Source organism: Echiichthys vipera (genome assembly GCF_963691815.1).
Source record: "Echiichthys vipera genome assembly, chromosome: 15".
Taxonomy (NCBI): domain Eukaryota; kingdom Metazoa; phylum Chordata; class Actinopteri; order Perciformes; family Trachinidae; genus Echiichthys; species Echiichthys vipera.
The window spans coordinates 25,204,088-25,229,538 of NC_139840.1; the positions used below are offsets into that span (position 1 = coordinate 25,204,088).

Here is a 25,451-nt window from a genome sequence, read left to right on the forward strand (position 1 = left end):
GCACAGCTGTAATGTCTTTGGGCTGGAAAAGGGCACTGGGAGAAGGTGTGGCATATCTAAGATCTAATAAATATACATTTCCTCAGGCAAGAGTGGAAAGTTGCAAGATCTAAGGATTAATTTCCTACTTTGCCGACATAGCAGATAAGGTTTGATACAGTGCAGGTGTACAAAAATATAAATCCTGCAAATTAAATATTGAACTTTATAAATGTATGTTCCACATAGAAAGTGATGTTTTTTTTTGCTGCCTACAGTCTTACTGACTTAACACGGGTAAAGGTAAACATCCATTTTTATGTTTGAGTAACTAAGAAGCCAGCTTTAATACAGGAGTGCACCCTGACTACCTTGGTCTCTTCACACTTTAACCACACTCATACTCTGTGTTGAACATGCCCGGGCCCAGTGACAAGCTGCAGCAAAACAGTCTAACATGCATGCCAAGCTCTCAGTATGTGTCCATTCTAAACTAATGTGCCAGTGAAAGAACAGTGGCTTTTTTTCTGACTGAGACATTGTGTACATTTGGATGAAGATTTATTATACCAGAGAGACACACGTAAGACACAGACATACAGTATTTTGTAAATGAAGCCTTTTTGCCTGTAAAGCAGCCATTGGGCCATGACAGACATCTGCAGGATTTATCTGCTCCCTAAATCCTTTACTCTGAAAAAAGAGTGCAGTCATCTGTTTCATTTGGAATACACAGGGAAACAAAAACAAGAGAAAGGAACTTATCTCAATGATGAGATCTCTGATGATGTTTTAGCTTCAGGGAAAATAACCCACCACTAAAATAACTTTATACATTTAACTCCGTATCCATCTTAATGAAATGGAAAGTGAGAAAAGCAATTTCATCCCTGCATCATTTTAATTTTGCAAAAGAAAGATTTTGGCCAATTAAAAATGTATTTTGACTGCATGTCAAAGGAAGAGATGTTGTGATATTAGACCTCAAGACAGTTTACATTTTTAGCTGTTTTGAGTTTTACCATGACAGAGATGTGCAGGATACGGAGCTCTTCCTTCGCAGAATCGTTGGCTGGGTCTTCTGTCGGCTCAGGGAGGCTCAGGCTGCCATCCTGGTGGTGGATGTGGAAAAGCAGAGTGCCATTCTCCAGCCACTGCTGCCTCCAGCGCACCAGAGGGATGTCCTCTGAATTCCCAGAGATTTCTACCGGACACAACAGACAAACAAAGGGGATTATATGAGAGGCTGTCTGCTGTTGTAGCACATATTCCTAGCAACAAATGCCAATATTGTTAAAGGCATCCAATTAAATTCCTGCAATTTACCAGAAAAGACATACATCTCATGGTGTTGGTTTGGTAAAACCATGAAACTTGGTGAAAGGATGGAGCAAGGGCCATGGAAGAACGCATTGCATTTTGGAGCCAATTCGAATCGGATGCAAAACTGATTTTCACTTCCATTAACATTATCTGTGTTTCCGTTCAAATGTCAAGCGAACTTTTGAAATGTTGCAAAAAGGAAATGTTTATTAGGTGTGTTTCCTGAGTTCCTTCCTTGTTCAGAAGTTGGAGCTATGGGCATTGCACGGCTGTAAACCGCCAATAAACACGGTAGAAGTAGCAAACAAAACAAGTCGCATTGGTCATCTAACAATCTACGAGAGAAAATGGAGAGAGATCTTCAGGAATTTTGTTCAACCTGGAAAGCTTTAATTGTTCTTTCATGCCAGAAAGTATTGTTCATGTTTCATGCTTCCTTGTCACGAGGCAAAGACGTGTTATGGAAAAACCTGGAAAGTTTTCAACGGATTGGTGAAATTTGTTTGGAGGAGACTTTTTCTCAGTATTTCGAGTACGGCACCTTTATGTGTTGTTAGCTACGTCAGAACCGGTTCAGTAAAGGCAATTCCATGTTCCAATTAGCACTTCAACTGTATTTCCCAAAAGGAAAAAAAACTCAAAAAAGTTTTGCATTTTGCCATTTCCATTAAGCTTTTCTTCTGAAATCTTCAAAATGCACAGTCCCAGCCTGGTCAGATGTGTACATGAACTGATGAAGCCTCTTGGATGAGAGGTGAAACGTCTTCCTAGACAAATAACCAAATCCAGTTGCTTTTGACTAAAATTGCTTTGAGGGTAACGATGACCTGGACAAGTGAGAATATTCACAGGCCCAAAATGCACATACAAATATGGGAATGGAAAGATGATTGCAATAGTGCGATAGAGCAGGGCCTTGGCAGAGCTCAGCGCTCTCCCAGTGCCCTTCTAGTTATAACAATATTAACACTGACATTGTGAGCATGTTAGCATTTAGCTCAAAGTTATGATAGTTTCCGCTACCGTAAGCAGTTATTCAAACCGTACAGTCAAATTATTATTTAGGTAAATATATGAAATTGATCTCAGCACCTGTCTCAATCTTTTGTACTGCTTTTGCTACAAGACTCCATGGGGCTGAGGTGTATAAATAAATGGTGGCATTTCATGGGTAGTCAGTGCAAGCCATCACCCCTGCTAGTTTATATCCATGTGGAGGAGGAACAAAAATCCCAGGAAGTGATGAAACTGAAAAGATAAAGATGAGTAAACAGTGATTGTACGGAAGCAGCGGAGCATAAGAAACATTGTGCTTTGTGTCATATCTCAGTTCCTCAGACTCTGCACTCCTGGCTGTTTGAAATATTAGTGAAGTACGCCAAAACACAGTGCAGAAATGGAAAACATTAGAAATGCATGACAGAGCTTTATGGGTGATTCTCTGTTATGTAAGTGTGAAGAGTAGCTGAGATGCTTCAGGCTCATAAGTCATGCAAGGTAAGGGCGCCGACTGGAAGACAAATCGAAAACAGAGATCACAGAAAGTGCAACCGGGACTCCAGACTGAATCCCACCTCCACCTTTACAAACAAGCTGCTCCTTAGGCTGCTGCTGGAACAGAATATAAATGTCCTTGGACATAGTTCGTGGTTTCACTGGACGTAAAGACAGTAAGCAATGGTTTGGTTATTTTAGGTCAAAGGATACACCTAGATTAAAATGGGTTCGTTTTAGACTTATAGTGCATATACAACCATTGTTTCAACACCTTCAATGACTATTAGGGACGTTAAAGATTAACTGTTTAACTGTTAACGGATAATAAGAATTTTGACCGATTAATACAGTTGGAACAGCTAAGAAAATGTAATAAAGATTTGTTAATTTTTTTTATTATATAATCTAACCACGCATGCCTTTTATTGGAGGAAACCATGTCCCCAAGACAAAGGCTCTCGTCATATGCCACCATGGGCTTAGCACTCGCCTGTTTGTATTGTGCCCGATGGGCCAGAAGCACATTCGCCCATTCACTCCCATACATGCGGGGAAGAGGAGATCACCTCTGAAAGAAGTTTCTGGATACAAATCGAGTTATTGGCAGGAGAAGGGGGTTGCGCAGCTAAAAAGAGCCGTAGTGAAACACCTCCAACAGCTTAGGTCCTGTCTCCGTAGAGCCCAGTGAAAGCCTCGGGCAGCAACACAACTCTTCTGCTCAAACTTTTTGTGCATTGTGTCCGATATTTTTCTATTGTTTTTCGTCTTTTATTGTCCATTCTTTTTTCTATGTCCATGCTTTAGCCAATAGAAAATGAACTGTCAGCTGTGTGAATGCTGTGTCTGCCTGACATACCCGGTTTTGCTCCATAGCTTTCCACTGTGAGGTGGAGACAGGCTCGGACATACACTCTGCGAACAGCTGCAGACTTGTACTGGTTGGAAAGTGGCTTTATGTGTCCACGATAAGAGTGATCGGTAAACAATGGTGACTTCTTTGTTCATTTTATAATTTTCTTTCCTACATCAATAATAAACTGCACGTATACAGGAAGTACTTCATTTATAGGTAAACATATTTAGAGTGTGGAGAGTGGGCAGTTTCTCCTCTTGATTTGATGTACAAAGATAAACATGTCAAGGCTGTTAGTGCAGGTTTTTCATCACATTTCAAAGAGAGGTTCAGTTGAGAATGAGAGCCACATTTTCTTTTAAAAAAAGATATTTAGTGACACTGATAAAGGACTGATTACTCTATTAGAAATTAAATTCTGCCAGAAGATTGAAAATGTTTGGTTTTATATAACTTTCAAATGATCACGATGCAAAGTTAGCTAAACTCTGTGATTATGAAAGAATGATAAACTGGATAAAATATGTAAAAACCCATTTGGATATCTGGAAAATGCATTGTAAGATAGCTGAAATCAGTTGTTTTATTAACTCATGGAAAATAGAGGTTTGGAGATACATGGTTTCAACAGGACAGTGATGAAATAAAGTGTTTTAAATGCTAATATTTTCTTAAAATACTATTTGTTCTGCTTTCTCTCACCTGCATATTTATAGCAATAGCTATTCAGTGTATTTGCATTATTTTAACACTGGTGTCTAGTTTCCATGGTTGGTATGCCCACATGTGCGGAATAGTACACAATGCACTATTTTTTATAGATACTTTGGACTCTCTGCTATGAAATAGACTATTACACTAATTTCTAGCATGGCCCAGTGCTGTACCCCAAAATACATTGTGCCAGCTCTCCTGAAATACAAGTTATCAAATAATTTAAAGCTCATTTTACACACAGATGTAACAATGTACTTCACAGAGAAGCAGTGCAAGCACAATGCACACCAGAGAGGGATAGTGGGGGTGCATTAAAGGGACACAGTCCATTAGTGAATAGTCCATAATTGATCAAAGTCCATACTATGTGCTGGTTTATTCTTTCTGCGACACAGCGATGGTTACAGGGAGAAATCACGGCCTGTAAATAATAATGGGGATTATGCATGATCAAAAGAAAGAAGCCCAGAACTGAGTGACTCAAGCTGCAAGTAAAGGAACTTGTGTCAGCGTGGGAGATGAGAATTAGGACAGGAACAACAAGAACTGGAAAGTGAGGGCGACAGAGCGATGTAGAGGTAAAGCATGAAACACCCAAGACACCCACTCACACTTAAAAAAACGACTTACAAGGGCTTGTGTAGGGATCCATATATTAACACATGCTAAACCCATGCTACACAAGACCATTACACTGATTACTGCCTAAGATGTAGATGCAAGCAAGATTTTACTGCTGATCACAGGCTTTTACACAGTGTGAGCGACAACCTTTGCACCTGCACAATGTGGGTCTGAACTGATTCAGGGCTTTAAATTCTTCTGTTCGGTCCGCTTCATCTGGTGTCTCTTATCCATGCCTTAACGTAATAACACTAATGTTTTAGGATCAGTGCTGTGCTACAAACTGGGGGCATGTTGTATGCATGTTGTTGCATTACGGGAAATGATCCCTGTGCTGTTTTTAGCAGTTACTACTTTCATTTTTTGAGCTGTACAAGACAGTGTGGGTACTTGTCATTGTAGTTATTGCAATCAGTAGTTTGATTGGGTGATTTGATTGTTTTTTTTCCCTTGGATTTTTAATTAAATATTTGTTTTATGTGATGTAATGTTTACTTGTGTGGACTCCAGAAAGAGTAGTTGCTACCATCATGGTGGCAAATGAGGACCCAAATAAATACATCACAGCTAAATTTTCATAAACACATAATTTAAAAACAAAGTACAATAGATACAAGGGTATCAGCGTCTGAATACTCATTAAAAAGGAAAAGAAACCAAAATGTTGAATACAAGTCTAGAGTTTTAGCCAAGCTAGCAACGTGGTTCTAGGGTGGCACAGTAGTTTTTAGCACTCATTAGCCAGACATTTTCCATGGGAAGTTACACTTTGGTTAGTTTTTTAGACATGTTGAGGTTATTTATACTGACTGTATTTAACCATAAACTGCATTCTTCCATCTCATGCACATATTATTAGCATCTTGCACACTACTGCAAGAATTTTGAGGCCACATTACTGTATTTGACCAACGGAATACATCCAGTCAGGTAAGTTGATTTTACTACTGGACTGAGAACATTTTATCAATTAAAGAAGGCAAAAATGTCAATCAGTTAGGAATAAACGGGACATTTTGGGAGTTATTTATACTGTTGATTTCCATCCATTCCTGTTAATTCCCAGAAGTTTCCAACTTTGAATATTCCCAGAATATTACAACCCTACAGCACTAAGTACACGTGTTAGCACTTAACACTTAAAACTAAGATGCAGACTATGACAAACATTATTCCTGCTAAACTTAGCATCCACTGTCATAATGCTAGCATGCTAATATTGGTATCTAGTTCATAGCCATTGAGACCAGTGGTGTGCTCTTGTTGTCATGATAAAGAGCTTTTTCATTTCCCAGCCTTTTTTATTTTTATTTTGAAGTAGCTACTGTAGCTAACAATTGTTTCATACATTCATATTTAACTTTTGCCTGGCTTAAACTATTAATGGTAAGATCAGGCATCATTAATATTTTGTGCACACATTTTACTGTACATACAAAAGAAGCAATGCAGTCCCTGCTAGCATTTTACTTTCTGCCAAGTGAGTGTGTATGCCACCTCGGTTGTCGGACAGACCATTATTGTGATTACTGGAAAAATAAACACATACGTGCTGGATAATAGCAATAACCCTTACATAGATTCTAACCTGTTTACAAACCAAAATACTTAATGCATTTCCTGTGACAGAGCAGTGTGTGTTTGTAATTGTGAGTATAACAGGGTTTGGCCTGACACTAACTGATGCCCTCATGCCGCATTGAAGAGGGAGTTCCCTCCGCCCACAATAAGATTTAAGAGTCTCGACTGGTTTTAACCTAAATGCAAATGATGTGTCAGAGTGTGACAGGGCACTTTTTTAAAAAGTGTGCTCTCTCTTCCCCTGGGGACTGGTTTGCCATGAGAGTGGGATTAATGAGACTGCCGCTTTACTGCACAGGCCCACGTGAAGCACAGTACCACCCAGCAGCGAGGAACAAAGAACGATGGAGGGGAAAAAGAGAAAGAAGTGGGGATGAAGACAGAAAATACAAGGCAATGAAAGGAGTAGTGGAAAAGGGAGAGCTAGAAAAAAATAAAGTAGCCACCCATCAGCATTAAAATAGATCAAAGTAATCTGATTAGGCCGCATTAATAGTGCACGTCCTCTGAATGCAGATTTACTGAAGCATTTAGTCTAAAGGAGTTTCAATTCCTTTAAAATTAAACTGACAGAGCATCTATCTTAAGCATTCTGAAAGCCTAATCTTTAAGCCAAGCATAAACAAATGGGCAGTATTTCCGCAGAGGATCCCAGCACAAAGCATTTTTCCATTACCTAATTGATTGACAGAGCACTTGGACTGCTGGAAATGTGATAGATTACAGAGAAGTCAGTGTTTTGGGGCTGTCGCAGGTTTGTTTACATGTCTATGGATTGTACTTTGCATTCAAATGAGATGAAAAACTCCAAGTCATGCACACCTCCGCTTATCCGAGCACAACTGATATAATTAGGAAATCCTTAGAGGGGGTTAAAGAATAAAAATAATAATTATTTAATACTGACTGTGGCGAGATTCATTTCAACATGATAGAGCTAAAACAAATTACAGTGCAGTAGTCTTCCTGCTGCAGTTTTAGGGACATGCCGGGCATTTTTGGGAAGAATCAAGTAAAATATAACACTGTCAGATTTTAGCACACAGCGGGGAGGTTTTGTTCTGTTCCAGGCAATAACATCATAGTGAAGTGACAGTGGTGGAGTAAAATCATTCATCTTATTGGACAGTGCTTCCAGATAAGACAAGGGGCTCAGTGTTAAACTGGAGCCGCAACGGTTTCGTACAGGTCCTCTGGGGCTTTCAGGCTACAGCTCGATGCTAACAATGACACTAGGCTCTTTCTGGACCTGCTGTGCTCATCAGTTAGTCAATATTGACAAAATCATTTAATAATTTACTTATAATGGCATCTAGCCATGCAGATAGTTCGAGTTCCATTCACCAAGGTTTTCTCGTTCCTTCAATATCAACCAACACGTGAATGTCATCTTGTCGTTTTTAAATGGATATGATAAACGGACGACATAATGAAATGAAAATGATTCAATCCAGGCAAGTGGAATTTACTGATGAGCAGGTTATGTTGTCCGTTTTAAGAAATTTGCGTTTTTACAAATGTCAAGGCTGATTTAGAATTTGTGTTTCTAAACACTTTACTGAACGTTACATTTATACACAAAGTAAATTCTAATATGTCCAAATTAAATTATACATATGTTTAAGAAAACATACTTTAAATAATAATAATAATGAAATAAAAATAAAACACTTTACTGAACGTTACATTTATACAAAAAGTAAAGTCTAATATGTCCAAATTAAATTATACATATGTTTAAGAAAACATACTTTAAATAATAATAATAATGAAATAAAAATAAAATAAATAATTAAATGTATGTGTTCTTGATACAATAAATCCCCATAAGCACTTACACTAATACATCAAGAAAGACAGGAAAGCTGTATTAGGTGTTTTTATATGATACTTATGAATTTGGTTCTCTTATTTCTGGAACAGAAGCAGGACGTTTCCATTTCACTTTGGCTCTATGTCGTTCCTTGTGCTCACAGCATTGAAAAGTTACATTTGGAACATTTAACAGCAATGTCCAGAATAAGTGTTATTGTTACTCTGGATAACACATAGGCAGTGACCACTTTTTATCTGGACTTTTCCTTTAATATGAAGATAAGCAATTACAAATGAACTAATTCTGTACATCAACACTCACAGAGGTTGTAATGCCACAGGTGTATTGACTCTCTCTAAACTCTGTTCCACTGAGACTATGATAACAATTGTCACATTGCCCGATCATCAGAGGGCATGGTGATAAGCAAAAATTACTTTACTTTACTTGAGATGTTGATTCTGAATTCCCAAAACTTAGCATTAATGAAGACCATTAAAGAGAATGCAACATTCTTGAGCTGAGAGGGACATGGCACTAATTTCCAGATCATTATTCCAATGGGAAAATATGGAGGTTGTCCTTCAAATCTGTCCTCTAACTACACCAAGGTGTGGCTGAGAGGTATGAATTTCACACGGTAAACACTGCTTTTTAGTCCTGACAGGGACAGCGGATGACTTCCACGTAGTAAAACCTTTACACTTTATATCTTTAGTGGGCAACATGATGATATGAATATATTTTGTAGCCTTTGGAGAATGTCTTTTGCATCATCTGTAGGTCATACCAAAAACAAACGCTCATCATGGAGTTTCACAGGAGTGGAGATGTGCACCAGCCTTATTTGCGATACACTGTCTACATGAATCTTATGTCCCTCTTCTGGATGTGTCTGTATGCATATGTGGCATGGACATAGTAATTTAAATATCTCCATGGAAACCAAGCTTGAGTGGATCATGAAACCATCACTCAAAAAGGCAGGCAGCTTTTTATATTTGAGATTATACTGAGGGGGTTTGAGATTATTCAAAATATGATAACATACCTAAATATACTGAATAATAAGCGGTGACTGCTGAGCTGAAGGTGTCCTTTGCCATACCACATAAAAACAGTACACAGTCAATGCTAGGAGTTTTATTTTGTGCATTGCATTTCCGCTTTTATCGCCTAACTTCCAGTTGCCGGAATCAGCTAAGTGTTGGAGATTAACAGAAAAAACGAAACTGAAACTTATCAGAGATCTTCTTATTTCGTTTGAGAAGATGATTCACACATTCTTTATTTTTTTGAGCTTGAAACTTTGTTGAAACTAAGTGATTTTTGATTTAACTTTGAACTGTTTCTGTTGGGGAACATTATTTGGACCTTTGTCATTGTGTAATACACAGATTTAAACTGAGTTTGCATTTTGGCTCTGAATATTTCTTGTGTAATTGTGATCTTTCTGTCTGGAGATTTTTAATAAGTGGGTTCATGAATGTGTTAACGCTGATTCATTTATCCTTTCGGGGATTGAGCTTTAATACAAACCTAATCATTCAATTGTCTGATTAAACACCAGTTGGCACACCAAGAAAAGAACATTCAGACAGCTCGCTACAGTGTGTTGGAAAATGAAAACATATACATGATACACAACGATGTGTATCGTTCTGTACAGTACATAACATAAACACATGAGCCATTCTGTTTCCAATGTGACCTAACTTTATTCTTTATATGGTTTATGTGGGCACACCTGTTTCATTCAGCTGAGTCCTGTTCAACTTTGGTGAACAGTCATTTCATAAATTAAGCTGCTGCCAGCTAAATGATGTATGAATGTGACTTCTTTGAAAATAGCATGACGTGACTTTTGTTTATTTTTTTCTTTGACCAACTCTTAATGCATTTTCATCGAAAAAAACAGAGTAGACACAACTGTCCGGATTAAAAAAGGACATGAAGGTTGATGATACAAGACCAGGGTTTGTCATTTAATCTAGCAATGTGTGGTTTATAATACATAAAATTGACAAACGATTTCAGAAGTAATGACACGCCGACCAATTTGTTTAAGGGAGATCAGCAGGCAAACAACCGACTGAGAGAAATGCGGATTTCCAAGGCCTGTTTGTCCAGTGGGAGAGGAAGAAGGGGGGAAGAGGCCATATGGCCATGGAGTGGTGTTCTTGTACTGGGATTTAACAGCAGCCGAGAGAGAGGTGTGTGTGTGTGTGTGTGTGTGTGTGTGTGTGTGTGTGTGTGTGTGTGTGTGTGTGTGTGTGTGTGTGTGTGTGTGTGTGTGTGTGTGTGAATGAGTTGTGTGTGTGGTGGTGGTAAAAGGGGGGTGAAGCTATTCAGCTCACATCCTCATGCAGTGTCAGGGGAAGCTGCCCTCTCTTACCTCTCCTATCTCAGTCATGGCTTCAGGTTAGAGCGAGGAAGGAAAGGGAGATAGTAAAGAGGGGTGTGGGGGCATTAAAATCGAAGTTGGTGTAATGGGATGAGAAGACAAGGAGAGCGGTGGAGAAGAAGTTGGATGGCAGGGAGAAAAAAAAACATTTGAAAGATATGGAGTTTGGATTTTGATCGGAGGTCAAATCTAAATTCAAACTTCAGGGTACAAAACCTCCACTACTGCTACAACCCAACCCCTATCACCACCACCATCATCCACAATGCAGTGCTGCCAATAACAAATGCTGTGAGCAGAGGTAGAAACTCTTTCTTTGGCATGATGACTCTGAGGATATTTCCCAGAAACCACAGAGTAAACAGCACGATTAGAGAGAAACCTTGATGTCGGCGCTAAAACGATCCTGAGAATCATTAATAAAACACTTTAGCGGGTGAAACAAAAGAAGCCTGGAGAAAGATTTTGAAAGAGTAAACAGGTACTCTTCATTATATTTGTCTGGTGCCAACATAGTCGGGTCGCTGCATCCTTTGTTTCAACATCTGAGCAATGGAATGGAAAAGTTAAATAAAAAAGGTACGAGTTGAACAAAAGCTGTAGAAGTCATTTACAGACACAGTAGCATTCCCATGTCCCGGCGGAATGCGTCTGAGCTCATTTTAAGGTGTTCCTTGCCAATGTTCTACATGAATGAGAGTGGGAAACAGCACAATCAATCAAAGCCGGTCCCTTTTTCTAACAAGCTACCCAACGACGACTCCACATATAAACCAAGGCGGCTGGGAAATGGTCATTTGTGGTGGCCTGAGAAGTTCTTTTAAAAATTTCATGTCGGATGATTATGTATGGGACACGAAGCGTAGAGGACAGGGGGAATGGTCCACTTCAAGGTGAGCCGAGATCACAGGAGGTTCTGCCAGCAGCTCTTGTAAAATACATGGGGCGCTCAGTTTGATGAGATTCAACAAGACCGACCCCACGATCATTTTACATTCAGTGCGTTTACATTCATTCATTCATTCATTCATTCATTCATTCATCTTCAACTGCTTGTCCCTGTCGGGGTCACGGGGGGGCTGGAGCCGATCCCAGCTGACATTGGTTGTGAGGCGGGGTACACCCTGGACAGGACGCCAGTCTATCACAGGACACATAGAGACAAACAGAGACAGACAACCATTCACACCTACGGCAATTTAGAGTCACCAATTAACCTAACACGAGCATGTCTTTGGACTGTGGGAGGAAACCGGAGAACCCGGAGAAACGAGATTATATTCAGGTTAAGGGCATACTCCAGTTCCTCAAACACCATGTAAACACCATACCCCGGGTAAAATAACAGTTTTCAAACCCGGGTTAACAGTCCTAAAGAACTCCTTCGGTACCCAGACTATGCTTGCATATAAACAGCCTTCTCGGATTACTATCGGGTTTCACTTTTGCGCATGCTCCGTCAGTTATAACCGCCCTCCCCACTCTGCGGCAGTGGCTTTTGATTGTGATTTTGAGGAAGGTGAACCAGAAAATAAAGCCATAACCTGAGCAGCGGAGTGCCACCTACTGTACCAGAGGTCGAGTTAATCTGTTATTTTCCCATCCAACCACCTCTCATGTGTACGTGGGGAAATTCAATAATCCGATTATTCCCTTAACCAGGGTAAGACCATTGTCAGGTTACTGATTGTAACTGTGAGCACCATTATATTTACTTTAAGTGAACCAGCCCTTTCAGTCGCTGTTACAAAATAGTAGCCAAAAACAATTAGACTCCCAATGAAAATCAAACACCTCCCACTGGTGGATGAATAATATGTCCCCTTCTAATGGACAAAGAACCACTGCGTCAACCTGTAGCACGAATTCAAGTGCCGCTTCGATGTAGAATGAGATTAATAAAGCAGCCTTTGAAAGAAGACCGGCGCTCGCATGTAATGCAGCCATTTCGCCTCGATGTTGAATTAATTCAACATGCACATCAGCCCTCGCAAAGAAAGCACGCGCGGTGCAACGAACCAAACAAACACCAAAGCCATTTGCAATCCTGAGACGAATAGCAATTACGATTTCTGTTACGTCTCATTGGTTAACCCATTTGTTCTTCTGCAGAGCCACAGATATGGAAAACAGCTTAATCTCTATGTGTAAGAAATGAAGAAATGTGTGCTGATGGTGGAAATGATCTTAATCCCCATTTTATCCACATCCTCATTTGATCAGCTTCTATGTTGTTCATAGTTCATGCATTGTGTTGTCCTGTTTTTTTCTTAACCACTTGTCTGAAACCCTTTTTCATCTGATATCAAGTCTATACTAGTCCTGAGTCTTTTTCATGTATTCTAAATGAGCAACTGTAGGGGTTTGGGCATTACTTCCCTGTGTTACCAAACCATTCCACTTACCAAACTACTCTACCTGTCCATTCAAAGTGACCCTACTAAAGTCACATTGACTATACTGCACATGGTGTTCCATAGGGATTGCATGCCTGCCAAGTAGCACAAGTAAAGATGTCACCATACTGGATTTTTGATATCACGATTACTGTCCTGATGAAATATCAGTTTACACCATTAATCATTGAATTCATTATTTGACACTTCATAAGGAAAATGACAAACATTGTTTTGGTCCTGCACATAAAACACATCAGCCTACTTTATATTAAAATAGAAGGTTCAGCAAGTACTTATGTAACTGGAGTTGCTGTGAACCAACTACAACAGCATGAGTGTACTGACATCTGAAGACAGATGATAAAACTAATAGTCAATAGTCAACTATTTCTTCAGTCGCTCTTAGCTACAGAGGCAAGCAAGACCGTCTTATACAGCTGAAGTTACACGAATCAGATGTCTTCAGGCTGTCTAATGTTTGGGGAGCAAAACTCACATCACCACATTGCCACAAGGTAAACTTTCCCACTGCAGTCTTGATAAAAGAAAAAGCTATTGTGATCATCCTTACTACTTTAAAACAGACTAGTGCTGGGTAAAAGTGTGCTCAAGCGATTATTAAACCATTTTCAGCCCGGTTTGACAGGCAGCGCTGCTTGCTTACACCTCGGTTTGTTCAGCTTTTCTCAACCTCTTTGACCTCAGAACATTTGCTTTTATCGTCCTGATATTGCAACACGATTAATCACAGGCAAGTAAATGTGCATTGTGATTTATCTTTCAGCGGAACTGAGTCAAACAGATCCTGACTTAGGATATGTTGTCTCATGATCAGTAAAGTTACCGAAAGACTGTCTAGACAATTGCCTCCAGTGCTTTCCATAAAGTAGGGACACACACAAGGGACAGAGTTTAAAAAAGAATGAGCAAAAATAAAGAATCCAAGGCTGAGATATCCAGATGTATATTCCTGCTCTTTGGATCAAGCTCATAAAACTCAATAATGTATGTAGTATGTAAGTATGGTAAAAGGCTGCATCTTTAAAACCAAAGCCCCACTTTTTAATCCTTCTGTTTGCATTTTCCATGACCACTTCCTCAGGCTTGACAAAGCCCCTCCAGAGCCACATAAAACAATACAGAAGGGTGTTCACAGCCAATGCAGTACTTTTGATGACAAGTAAACGTATCTTGATGTATAAAAGTGGTACATACCCCTTTAAATATTATCTCTGTTTGATATAGCACCCTGAATACTAATGGTGGCCTGCCTCCACTCAGGATTATAGTCAGGATTTAAGAAATCCTGAGGTCGTGAATGAGGGTTTTATAGATAAGTCCTGTTTTCCTGGCTTGTTTGGAAAAGAAACTGAGTAAACAGTAGCCTTCCACATTTTACCATTTTATCCTCAGTTACATGTCTTACAAAGTGACTCATTGTCCCATTTTTAATGTAAATGTTGGTCTTGACCTCAATGGCTGAGAGACATGCATGGGCAAACATGAAACCATAGAAATTCAAGCTAACAACAACAAATTAAAAGGGACTGTTTGTCCCACTTCCAGCAGGCCAGAAACACACTCCACAGTAATATCTAGCGCACCTGCTGAGGTTACAAGATCCAATACGACTGAACAGTAAGCTAAACCTCGACAGGAACGCAGTTTTACACAAGAGCTGAGCAATATCCAAAACAACCATTGACAGTCTGCAACGGTCATTTAAAACCCTACACAATGCACTGTTTAACCCATTCAACTGCAGATAAAACAAAGTTTGTTTTACTCTTAATTTATGTTTGTGATGTTGAAGGTGCATTCTTCTCTATTGGTAGAGCACACATTTCGATAACCTAGGCACAGTCATATTTCAGTTTGTCATTAGATAAGTCTGTTATTTCTTAGCGTTATCAGTGTTGAGGGTTGCTGCTCCTGGAGGGCCATCTTGTCAGTTATTCCCTCTAAAGCAGAGCCTTTAAATACAGGAAGTGGCAAATAAGAAAGTACCAAGTGCTAGCCACATCATAGGTGGGATTGGGGATTTATATTTTATAGATTTGGTTTATTTCTTTAGTTTATTAGTGTGTTGGTGCTTTTGTTTCGGTGAATTCCTAAAATATTTATACTGATTGACTAATTGTCCTAATTGATTAGTAGTTTAGTTAGTAGTGTTTGTTTTTGTTACTCCTTTGGTTCAAAAATGCTATGATCAGCCATTATACATGATCCCCTTTCTGTTTGTTAGGTCAGATTCAGGCAGTGGTCGAATTATCCTTTTTGCTTGACCTTTTATGGGCTAAGCAACTTCATGTATTATTAAATATTTTGTTTTATAAATTGTTTGCATATGCTTTAGCAAATAAAAACCTCTGTTTTGAAAATCTGTGTGACTCCCCGTGCCTGACAGCTAATGACATCAAATAGAACAGAAGATATACGGCGTACGTGTTACCCCTTTTTGTGCAGTGGGAGGTGAGAATCTGGCCATAGGCTAAGGAACACTATTCTCTCCAGTGGAGAGCACACAATCTCTACCCCTTGTACTGAGGCATTGTTCTATCTATTCTGTTTTATCCCACTTCAGTAAAAAGAAAAGATATGAGAAAAGCATAGCGATTTTTATAATCCATGACTCTGGAGTCAGTTGAGCCCCCTCACTGCAGTTAGGCATGGCTATCCACTGGAAGGCTGGCTTTGGACAAAACATCAATGCTGCATGGATTGAATAACAATGTCAACTGTTTAGTGTGGTGGGCTATACACTAAAAAATAAAGGCCTGACATTCCTAACACCAATAAAAAAATAGCAATGCAGGCTTTATATTGATTGCATTTTATAAATGAAGGTGCTAGTATAGTGCATTCACAGTCAAAGCTTGTACCTCTTTCCCAGATGGTATAAATCTATATTTTCCTGAATCTATTTTTTGTAGCAAAGTTGTCTTTGTGTCAGGCTCCTTTCAACATATATACTGTTGCAAATTCACTGAGTAATATCTTCTGAGAAAGACGGATTAGAAGGATACTCCACAGAGTTTATAGCTCTTCGACAAAGTTAGAAGACTTGCCACATTTAAAAAAAAAAGAAAAAAAAGAGTCTAAATCAATACAGCTGAGTCTGAGACATTCTTACTTTTAGAGCCATTGTCAATGCTAATGTATGCCAATTAAATAGAATCTGCAAGTGCATAACTTATCTGGATAATGAAAAATGCATATTAAAGCAGCCCAAAAAAGAGATTTAAAAATGGATGACACCCATCTATGACACAGGATCCCTTAACCTGGGTACAACCCATGATTTTAACTGCCAAACCTGCCATCATCATCATGTAAATCATCATCATCATTAATATTACATTATATTTATATACTATATATGTATATTTACTGGTGTCCTGTCCAGGATGGACCCCGCCTCACGCCCGATGTCAGCTGGGATCGTCTCCAGCCCCCCGCGACCCCGACAGGGACAAGCAGTTGAAGATGAATGAATGAATATATATATATATATATATATATATATATATGTATATAAACGTTTACATTTACATTTAATGTTACTTTATAAAACATTTACAAAGCCAAATCTTCTTTAAACGTGCATTGCTATCTATCATGTTTTTGAGCTGACAGTCAGCTTCTTCACTGCCATTATATCTCAGCGCATTTTTACCCCCTGTATATCAGTGGAATAGTATGCAACCATTGGCAGGAACTTTGAGTTATGACAATTAGTCAATTAATTTATAGGTTAGTCAATCGATGGAAACACCAAATGATTAATCGAGAAAATAAACAGGAGATTAATCGATAAATTGCAATTAGTTGCAGCAATACAGAAATTATATTGTGTCCTTTTCCGCATACAAAAGAATAAGTAAAACATAAAGTCACATGTGAAACTATTGATCCCTGGAGCTTGTTCCCAAGGCTACCTTTAATACATAGCATTAGTCCCTGATACGGATTAAGCTCCAAAAAGCTAGAATTCCCTTAATCCAAGTCAAAAGTGTCTTTCCTGAGACTCTCCATGTCATGTCTTTCAAACTCCCTGCCCCCAGTTTCTAATGTAGACCTCTGGTATAAATTTGTAGTCTCCACTATCAGGCGAAGATAACCCAGATGACTCCTTCAGGGTTATTTTCTCAGGCTTTAGAAAGCTCCTTAAATAGATTAAGCAACAGTTGTTTTTCTCATTCACTTTAAGACTCTAGCTGCCAGTTTTTGGGTAAAAAAAAGTAGTCTTTTGTACCGGTGTATAAATACAGTCTGTCTTTTGAGAACCCAAGCAGCATGTGTTAAATGCAGCAAACATGTTTGCCTGTGTAATCAGGCTGGTAAATTAGCTCTAAACACCCTGAGAGGTGGGAATGACAATCTGTCAAAACGCTGCAGTCTGACCAGCCGTAACCGGCTTACGCTGGGGCTGCCGCTGCCTCTGTTGTGGCTGCTGCGGCAAACTCCTGACGTGCTGGGGCTTATCTGGGGCACGCAGGAGGCACAATAATGAACTTATCACCATCCAGCCACTTGGCGGGATGTAGCTGCAACCCCGCCGCGCTGCTCTGACCGTGAGCCGGCTCCGGTTCATTGATCATACACACCAGCAGAACCTAATCTAGGGACAGTGAGCCTTTCAAACTGCAGGCTCCTGCTTTGGACAGAGAAAGGTCGGGGGAAAAGAACGAGAAGTTTTGCCAGGTAATATAAAAAGCTGCTGGTGAAAGAAAAAGGGAGAAAGAAGTTCAATAATTTTGCAGGGACTTCCACACCCTGCATGTCAACTAGCTTCCAGGATTGTGATTGAAGCTCTGCAAAAGCACACAGCAGGGCTTTTCTATTCCTTCTTTTTTCCTTTGTTGGAGAATCGGTTACAGTGCCACAAGAATACATCACAGTTTTAGTAGGTGGGTTCCAACAAGAGTCAGAAATAAAAATATCATTTTGGGACAAAACTCCAAATACAAACAAGTACACTTGTGTACTTGCTGTGAAGCTTAGGAAGCAGATGAGGTGTCAGACTGAAAATGAAGAAGCACCATCCCATGTAAGCAATTTCTAAAGCATGCAATGTGATTTTACGTTCAAAATAACAAAACGGAGGCATGCCTTAAAACCAGAAAGATGCAGTACACACTGAGACAGTTACTGTCACTGATACTGGATATTTCACAGCCACTGCAGACAGTACAGAGAAATCCTTCAGGCTGTACGTGAGAAACATCAGAGCCTTGTAAACTTGATGTGATGTGATTTTTGGGCACAATATCCCTTGTCTTCTCAGTGTGCATTTCTGCAATCAATAAAGCTATGGGAGCGCTGCTTTTTTTATGCCTGGCATGTACAGTACTTTTGCACCGACTGATTCTGTAGATTTTTTCCAATCACGTCTGACTCCTTCCATCCTGTCTAGCGGAAGCGGCCGTCACCTCAAACGGAACAAGGCGACTTGCCCCTCGCAATCTCGATATCTGGAGCAAATTGAAGGTAATTTTCAATAACTGTGCTGACGAGCGACAACAGGCGGATCAGTCATTCCCTCTCATCTGACAGGCTGTAATAAGGGAGACCATCTGACGTTCTCTGTGTTTCAAGTGGATCATAGCTCGGTTTACGCCGCCTGCTTGAAGAGCATTTCTGCCTGCTTGGACGTGATGGATACAGTGGTGCATGTGTGAAGTGCAGTCTGATAAGAGTCTTATCGCAGTCCTATTTGCATTTAAACTCAGATTAAATGTGAATCGAGTGAAATTGGACTCAAGAAAAAATATTTTACTTTTGTAAACTAAAGTTTAATAACTTACAAGTTATTTATCCCATTTCTTTTTGACAGTGACTGTACAATATAGCATCAGCCATGAAGTAATGTTCATAATTAAGCATTACTTATCTCCAGATGCTCCATTGATTGGATGTTACACCGCATTTTTGTATTCCTCAAGGATGCAAATGACAAGAATAAAACCTGGCATTGATTTCTTGAAGCAACTGCTTTCTTTGCATCATTTTTGTCTGCACTTAATCAATAGTAACAAATCCCCTTTCCTCTCTTGCTTTTATGTTTGCTTTGCACAGTTTCTTATAATTACATTCCTATCTATATGTTTAGATGACACCTGTTGTTATTGACATTGACAGAAGAATTGACCATTCATTGCTAATAAATTATCAGTGCAGTTACATTTGGCTACCCTCTACGACTGCATGAATATGATTGGCTACCAGCTGTCTAATAACAACCAAACAGTTCATTAAAGGGACATTGATTGTGAAGCATAAATGAAGGAGCTAACTAACACTATAGTTTCTTAGTTCATCAATCAGCATTGTTAATGTTACAGGGGCAAACAGTGCATTTGTGGATCTATGTCCAGCTTCGTATTAATCCACATTAGGTGCTCTAAAAAGAATGTGGGACTGAGTCCAAATAAACTTCTGTGTGTTTCCATGGTAATGAAGGAACATGTCACCTATTGCAACAGTGTAGCTCATTGATCTGGAAGACCAGACATTTTAGGGTGCTATTGCTCAATTACTTTCTTAAAACCTCTGGCGATAGAGGATCTTGTACAGATCAAAATCCCCTGTGACAAACCTCTTATTATGGATTATATTAATAAAATCAACTTGATCACTGCATCTCAGCTCTGACATTCAAACATCGTACCTATCTTAACCTCCAATTATGTCCTGTCTGCAAACAAGTTAGGAAGTGCCAAAAAAAGACAAATAATCGTATAAGCCGGCAACATGAATGACGCCTTTGGGAAACTCAGAACTGTATTTTTCTTTGGAAAATGGTGCTTCACATTCCCCTGCAGACCGTATCACAAGGAGAAGTCTACTTTAAGGCAGGCTGTGTAGAAAAGTACTCACATTACACCAGGGATGAACAATTTTGGCTCTGAAACAATCTTGGCTTGCTCCGAAATGGGTAGATACTCCAACGTCATCATCAACATCTGACTCCTCTCCCCTTTTGTTCTGGTACCTCTTAAGCCACCCCTGTGCCTAATCTAAATTAAAACATTGTGCAGAACTAATCACCGGCCTCATAATAATCTGTACTGTGGCTCACGTTGAGTATGGACCCACCATGTCTAAACATATTAAGCAAACAACTAAATCAAATGCAAAGCTCCATCCAATGACAAATTGCAGACAAGCTTGTATTTGCTGTTTGCCTTCTGTTTCGCTCAATTGGCGTTCGCAAGGAGCACGGTGGTAACAAAGGGTGCATGGTGGGATACTGCTACAGTAATACCTTACACAGAGAAACCCCCCACTGTGTCAAAGTCACACACTCAACACGCTTAGCTGTGATTAAAATGCAAAGAAAAAAGCATGTGACTTTCTCCAGAGACCTGCAAAACACCACCTTCCAATAAATCTTTTGTTGCATGTGGTTCATTTTAAATGGCATCGTGGTGAAGGTTTGAATGCAACTGTGTGCATAAGAAATGTGGGGGATTGTTTATGCTTTACAATATGGTGATTTTTAAGGGATTTCCACTGATTTTATACATGAAGTTCAGTCAGCTCATAATGACAAGTAAGGCTCAGCTTGAAAACAGTTTTACTATGCTCTGAAAGATGATGATGATGATGATGATGATGATGATGATGATGATGATGATGATGATGAATTTGTCATAGTCTGAGGCCCTGTTTACACGACAGCGCTCGCGGGTGACAACGACAAAATATTTGATCAGATGTACCTTTCATTTAGACGGTGACAGCCTTTTTGGGGCTGAATAACACAAAAAAGTGAAACCACCATCCAGAGTGGAAATCTTAATAACGCTCCACCGTTGTGTTATTGTGTAAAGGGGTAAAAATGTAAAAGTGTGCTCTGATCTGCTCACGCTGCACAGGTGTTTCCGTGACATCCATGTGCAGAGTTCAGGTAAACAACAACAAACATGTGGGACTGTTTCCATCAGTGGGACATTCAAGTGTCCTGGGTGGAGCCGAGGCGGCGAGAGGCTGTAGACCGTGCTGCAGGTCCCTGTCACGCTGTACGCCGCCCTGCTTCTCCGCTGTTAGGGAGAGAAGGAGAAGGAAGTTTCTACACATGCACAAGCTCTGTGGTTTTGTGTGGCAGTAATTCAAAGCACCACCTAGACGCCTGACGTGCATGCTACATCGAATTTCACACACTTTTGCATCACCGTATGCACGCAGATTTCCCCCCAAAGAGGCTTGTTTCCTTTCTAGATGGTCTGTCTACACAGGGCCTAAGAAAAAAAGCCAGAGTTACATACTGGTGGCGTTGAATTTGAAAGACACAGGCAGTCCAAGACATCACTGAGTTTCATTATCAAAATTGGAGTGTTTTAGGGGGATGACATGTACTAGAGGGCACAAAGACCTCATGTCTACCTGACATTAACATGTACTCTGTATCTGGATACAGTTTCTGGACAATAATATTTGGTCATGGCTTTTTGCATTAACAGTAAATGATGATGAACACTAATTTCCAATTTGTATGAAAAGTCATTAAAAATGCCCATGCTGAAGTCTGCCCGCATTAGTAGCTCGACTATCTCCATCTGTAACGTCCTGCACGTCATAGCAGTGACCTGAAGTGATGCTGCTCTACAGTATGCAATCTTTTTTTTGTTTCATTACAAAGGAAGGGCTTGTCTGTAGCTTTTTCACAGGGAGCTTAGAATCACAGAAAGAGTGTGAAACAAACTTTCAGCTTGCTGGGAGGATTTCTTTGTGTAGAACTAGGCCACATTATACAAATTGTAGTTACACCTGTGGCCAGAACACCTCCAGATGAGCATTTCAAGTGAAATGCATTGACACCAACTGTACACTGAAATGTATTTTTGCCTATCTAGGTAATATATCCAGAAGAAGGTCAGAAGTAATTAATACTGCATATTTTATGGAATTGCAATACTAAATATCTGTACTGGCATCTGCCGATTATATGCAGAGTGAGATTTTACTCCGACACTGTTTAAGGAAGTTGGTTTTATTATGCAAACATCCCCCCTTTTACTGTGTAGAGGTAGACAGATTTACTTGTAACCAATGATTACCTTAATCCATCCACAAAACAAGCTGCTGATGAATTATGCAAATACTGCATCTGTTTCCACACAAATTAATTTCTGTGGAAAATGGCACTGTCGCCACAGCGTAAGATCCATCCTCGGACGACAGCCACGGACCGACACTGATGCGAACTGTATTATGCATTCGCAGAGTGACAGAGAGAGTTGGATGGTGCAGGGCCATAAACAATGAGTTGGGCCCCTCTGCAACACAGGCTGTCAGCATCTATACAAGACCTGTGGTCAGTCCCACAAAGTGCTTTTAAAGAATAGAATTAAAAAATACAAGTGTTGTATTCAATACATGAATAATTGAACTTCTTATGATCCCATTTTGGAATGGAAAACAAATGCATCAAACACATTTAAATGTGTCCTGGAATTGTATCAAATATATACAGAAATATATGTATATATATATAAAGTAGAATAGAATAGTTTTCCTAACACTAATGGAAATACTAAATATATTGTTATCAGTCTATTTCATTGATATTGAGTTTGTCTAATTTATTTTTGAAACGTTAACATTTTAAATATGTAGTGCCAAAATAGCCTCCTCCTCAGCATGGTCACCTCCCTATAAATGCTGTGTAGTAAAAGATCATATCACTTTCTTGACTGGACAGAAAATAGCCAGTGAATATAATCAAGGCAGCCATATATTTCCTTTGCAGTAAAACATGTTTAGTTGTATAGAAGAGAGACTCCTAGTCTAAAAACTCTCATATTTCCACACACAATTTAAGCAACTCAAAGTCTGGTTTTACATCCATTTTATTTTTTGATTTATATAGTTTAATTAGTCCCCACCCAACCCTAACACTCATGTCAACCCATAAAACATCATTATTAGGCATGGCAGAGCGGGCATGCTTGAAGCTTTTCCTTTAGTATGTGGGCATGTTACCATGCTAGCACACTACGTAAGTCTCTCCCCCAGAGTATTGGGCACAGGAGTGAAGTTGTTATTTCTTTACCCCCCACTGCTCCCAGAATATCTGTGCACAGCAGAGCACCTTTCAGAAAAAAAAAACTTTTCATCCAGGATCCCTCTAGGGAACCTAATTTGTCACTTTTTCATCTTCACTCAGGTTTGCGATCGGCTTCATGCATGCTGACATCTATTTGCCGCACTGACCCTGTGCTTTAATACATCTCTGACATTAATTTCCTTTGAACTAAATGTCAGGTTCATCTGTACGGGACCCGACCCTCACCGGGTGCCAAGGTGAATGTTAATTATTAGGGAAGCAAATTTAAGTCCGGAGGTTGTATTAATTACGGGAAAGTGAGTTGATGTTGCATAAGCAAAAACCGCCCTGAGAACCACACTATGGCTCTGTGCACTTTCCCACAATGGAGAGCACAACCCTTGATCGTGACCGTTACATGAGTGGAACGTGGGTGCAGATAGATGTTCAAGTAAAATCCATCTCTTTGATTCACCTAATCTAAGAGGATACTATGATTCAAACAAGGATTAAACATCTTCACCTCAGAGATGCTAAATGAGTGTTCATGTTAATGCAAAAGTTTATACTGAGCTTGGAATATGAGGAGTCAAAGAGTGTCCTTTCTGATCAAGTCCTCAAAAACTATTTTCATGTTAATCATGCTTGTGGCATGGCTATAGGAATGCCATTGCTCTCTGTCGATCAGTTGGTCCACCACGTTGGTTCATACTGAAATATCTAAAACTAGGGCTGCCCCCGACCAGTGCTCGTCATTAAGAGGGATCAGCCCACGGGCGCACAGCCATTCACTATAAGTCTGCCGTCTGTTAATGACACCGTCAAATTATTTCACATTCTAATATTTAATGTGTCAGAAAAAATCAGCAAGGAGACTGTGGAAACATGGGCAGGTAGCTAGGCTAAAGTTACTTACATGTTCTAAGGTGGTAGGTCATGTTCGTCTAACGTTACTTACATGTTTTAAGGTGGTAGGTCATGTTCGTCTAACGTTACTTACATGTTTTAAGGTGGTAGGTTCGCCGTGGACGAGTGATAGGCAAAATGTTTTTCTTGCAAAGTTTGCATGTGACCTTCTTGGGGTCATTCTTGTTCTTTTCAAAGTGATCCCACACTTTAGACATCTTTCCCGACATGATTGGCTTTTAATTGTTAACCACGATGTCAAAGGGACCTGCGGTGTGTTAGGACTGTGTCAGGACTTCCTGTATCTGGCCTTTCAAATTAAAACACAGATTTTCACTTGATTTTTACACGGCTCCAAATGTTTGTTTTTTGTCCCTGCGACCAATCGACCAATGAAATTTTGGTAATTTTTGCCAATGATTTTTTGGTCGACCAGTGTTTGATCGATTATTTGGGGGCAGACGTGATAAAATCTACTGGAGGGTCGAAATTAAATACTTTGGTTTATGAACAAATTCACAGAAGCTGCCAGGCTCCATCAAGTAATCAATGCAATTGTGTTCAGAGCCACAGAGAGCTGACTATGCTATGCCCTGAAACAAAAATGTCGGCTCATAAAGTGGCTAGCGTAGATGCTGCATCGGTTATATCAGAACTGGCAAGCATTTCTTCATTAAAAGAGGTGCGAAGAACGGCACTGAAGGCCTTTCTCGATGGAAAAGCTTTCCACCCCTAGACTTGGATGCTGACGTGGTAGGCCTGGTTTGAACACGCTGCTGTGGTGAACAAGCAGTTAAAGGAACAGATCCCCGCAACCTGCCCCCTGCATCATGACAGTAAATCCCCCCAAGCTCCTAAACCTGTTCCCCGCCAGCACGCTGACACTCCACTGTGGGAGAGTCATCAAAGAGGAGTGAGTAATAAAAGAGAGACACTGAAGCACCTTGCTGCAACAACACTGCTATAGTTAGAGGCTGAATTCCCACAGGGCCCACAAAAACTAAAATGTATGCACCACAACTGTCCAACTTAGTTTGAGAAAGATGTCTGCTGATTGCAACATTCAATGCAAGTCACAGGCTACGATACACAGTTAATTTGTTTTGAATTAGATGATTTCTACAAAGTGGCTGACACTGCTGGGTGAATTACTGGCAGGAACTGACTGATTGTGAGTAGGTCCTGGTGACAAAGTCTGTTTGTTTTCAACCGGCGGCATTTATTCTAGTTTAATCAGATTCTGATTGGTTTTGCCCCTTGGTAATAAAACGATCATACTTAATACTTAATTTGTGGTGAGA

At 39.8% G+C, this 25,451-nt stretch overlaps 1 protein-coding gene across 1 annotated transcript in view; it reads right to left on the reverse strand.

The window, feature by feature from the left end:
- The window catches only part of astn1 (astrotactin 1), a gene marked incomplete at its 5' end in the record, with an annotated part of 377,223 nt that overhangs the window by 314,922 nt on the left and 36,850 nt on the right, over nt 1–25,451 (reverse strand). Inside the window, one exon of the mRNA XM_083928387.1 lies at nt 1,002–1,183. Within this exon, the coding sequence (XP_083784513.1) occupies nt 1,002–1,183 (182 nt within the window). The remainder of the gene's footprint in view (nt 1–1,001; nt 1,184–25,451) is intronic.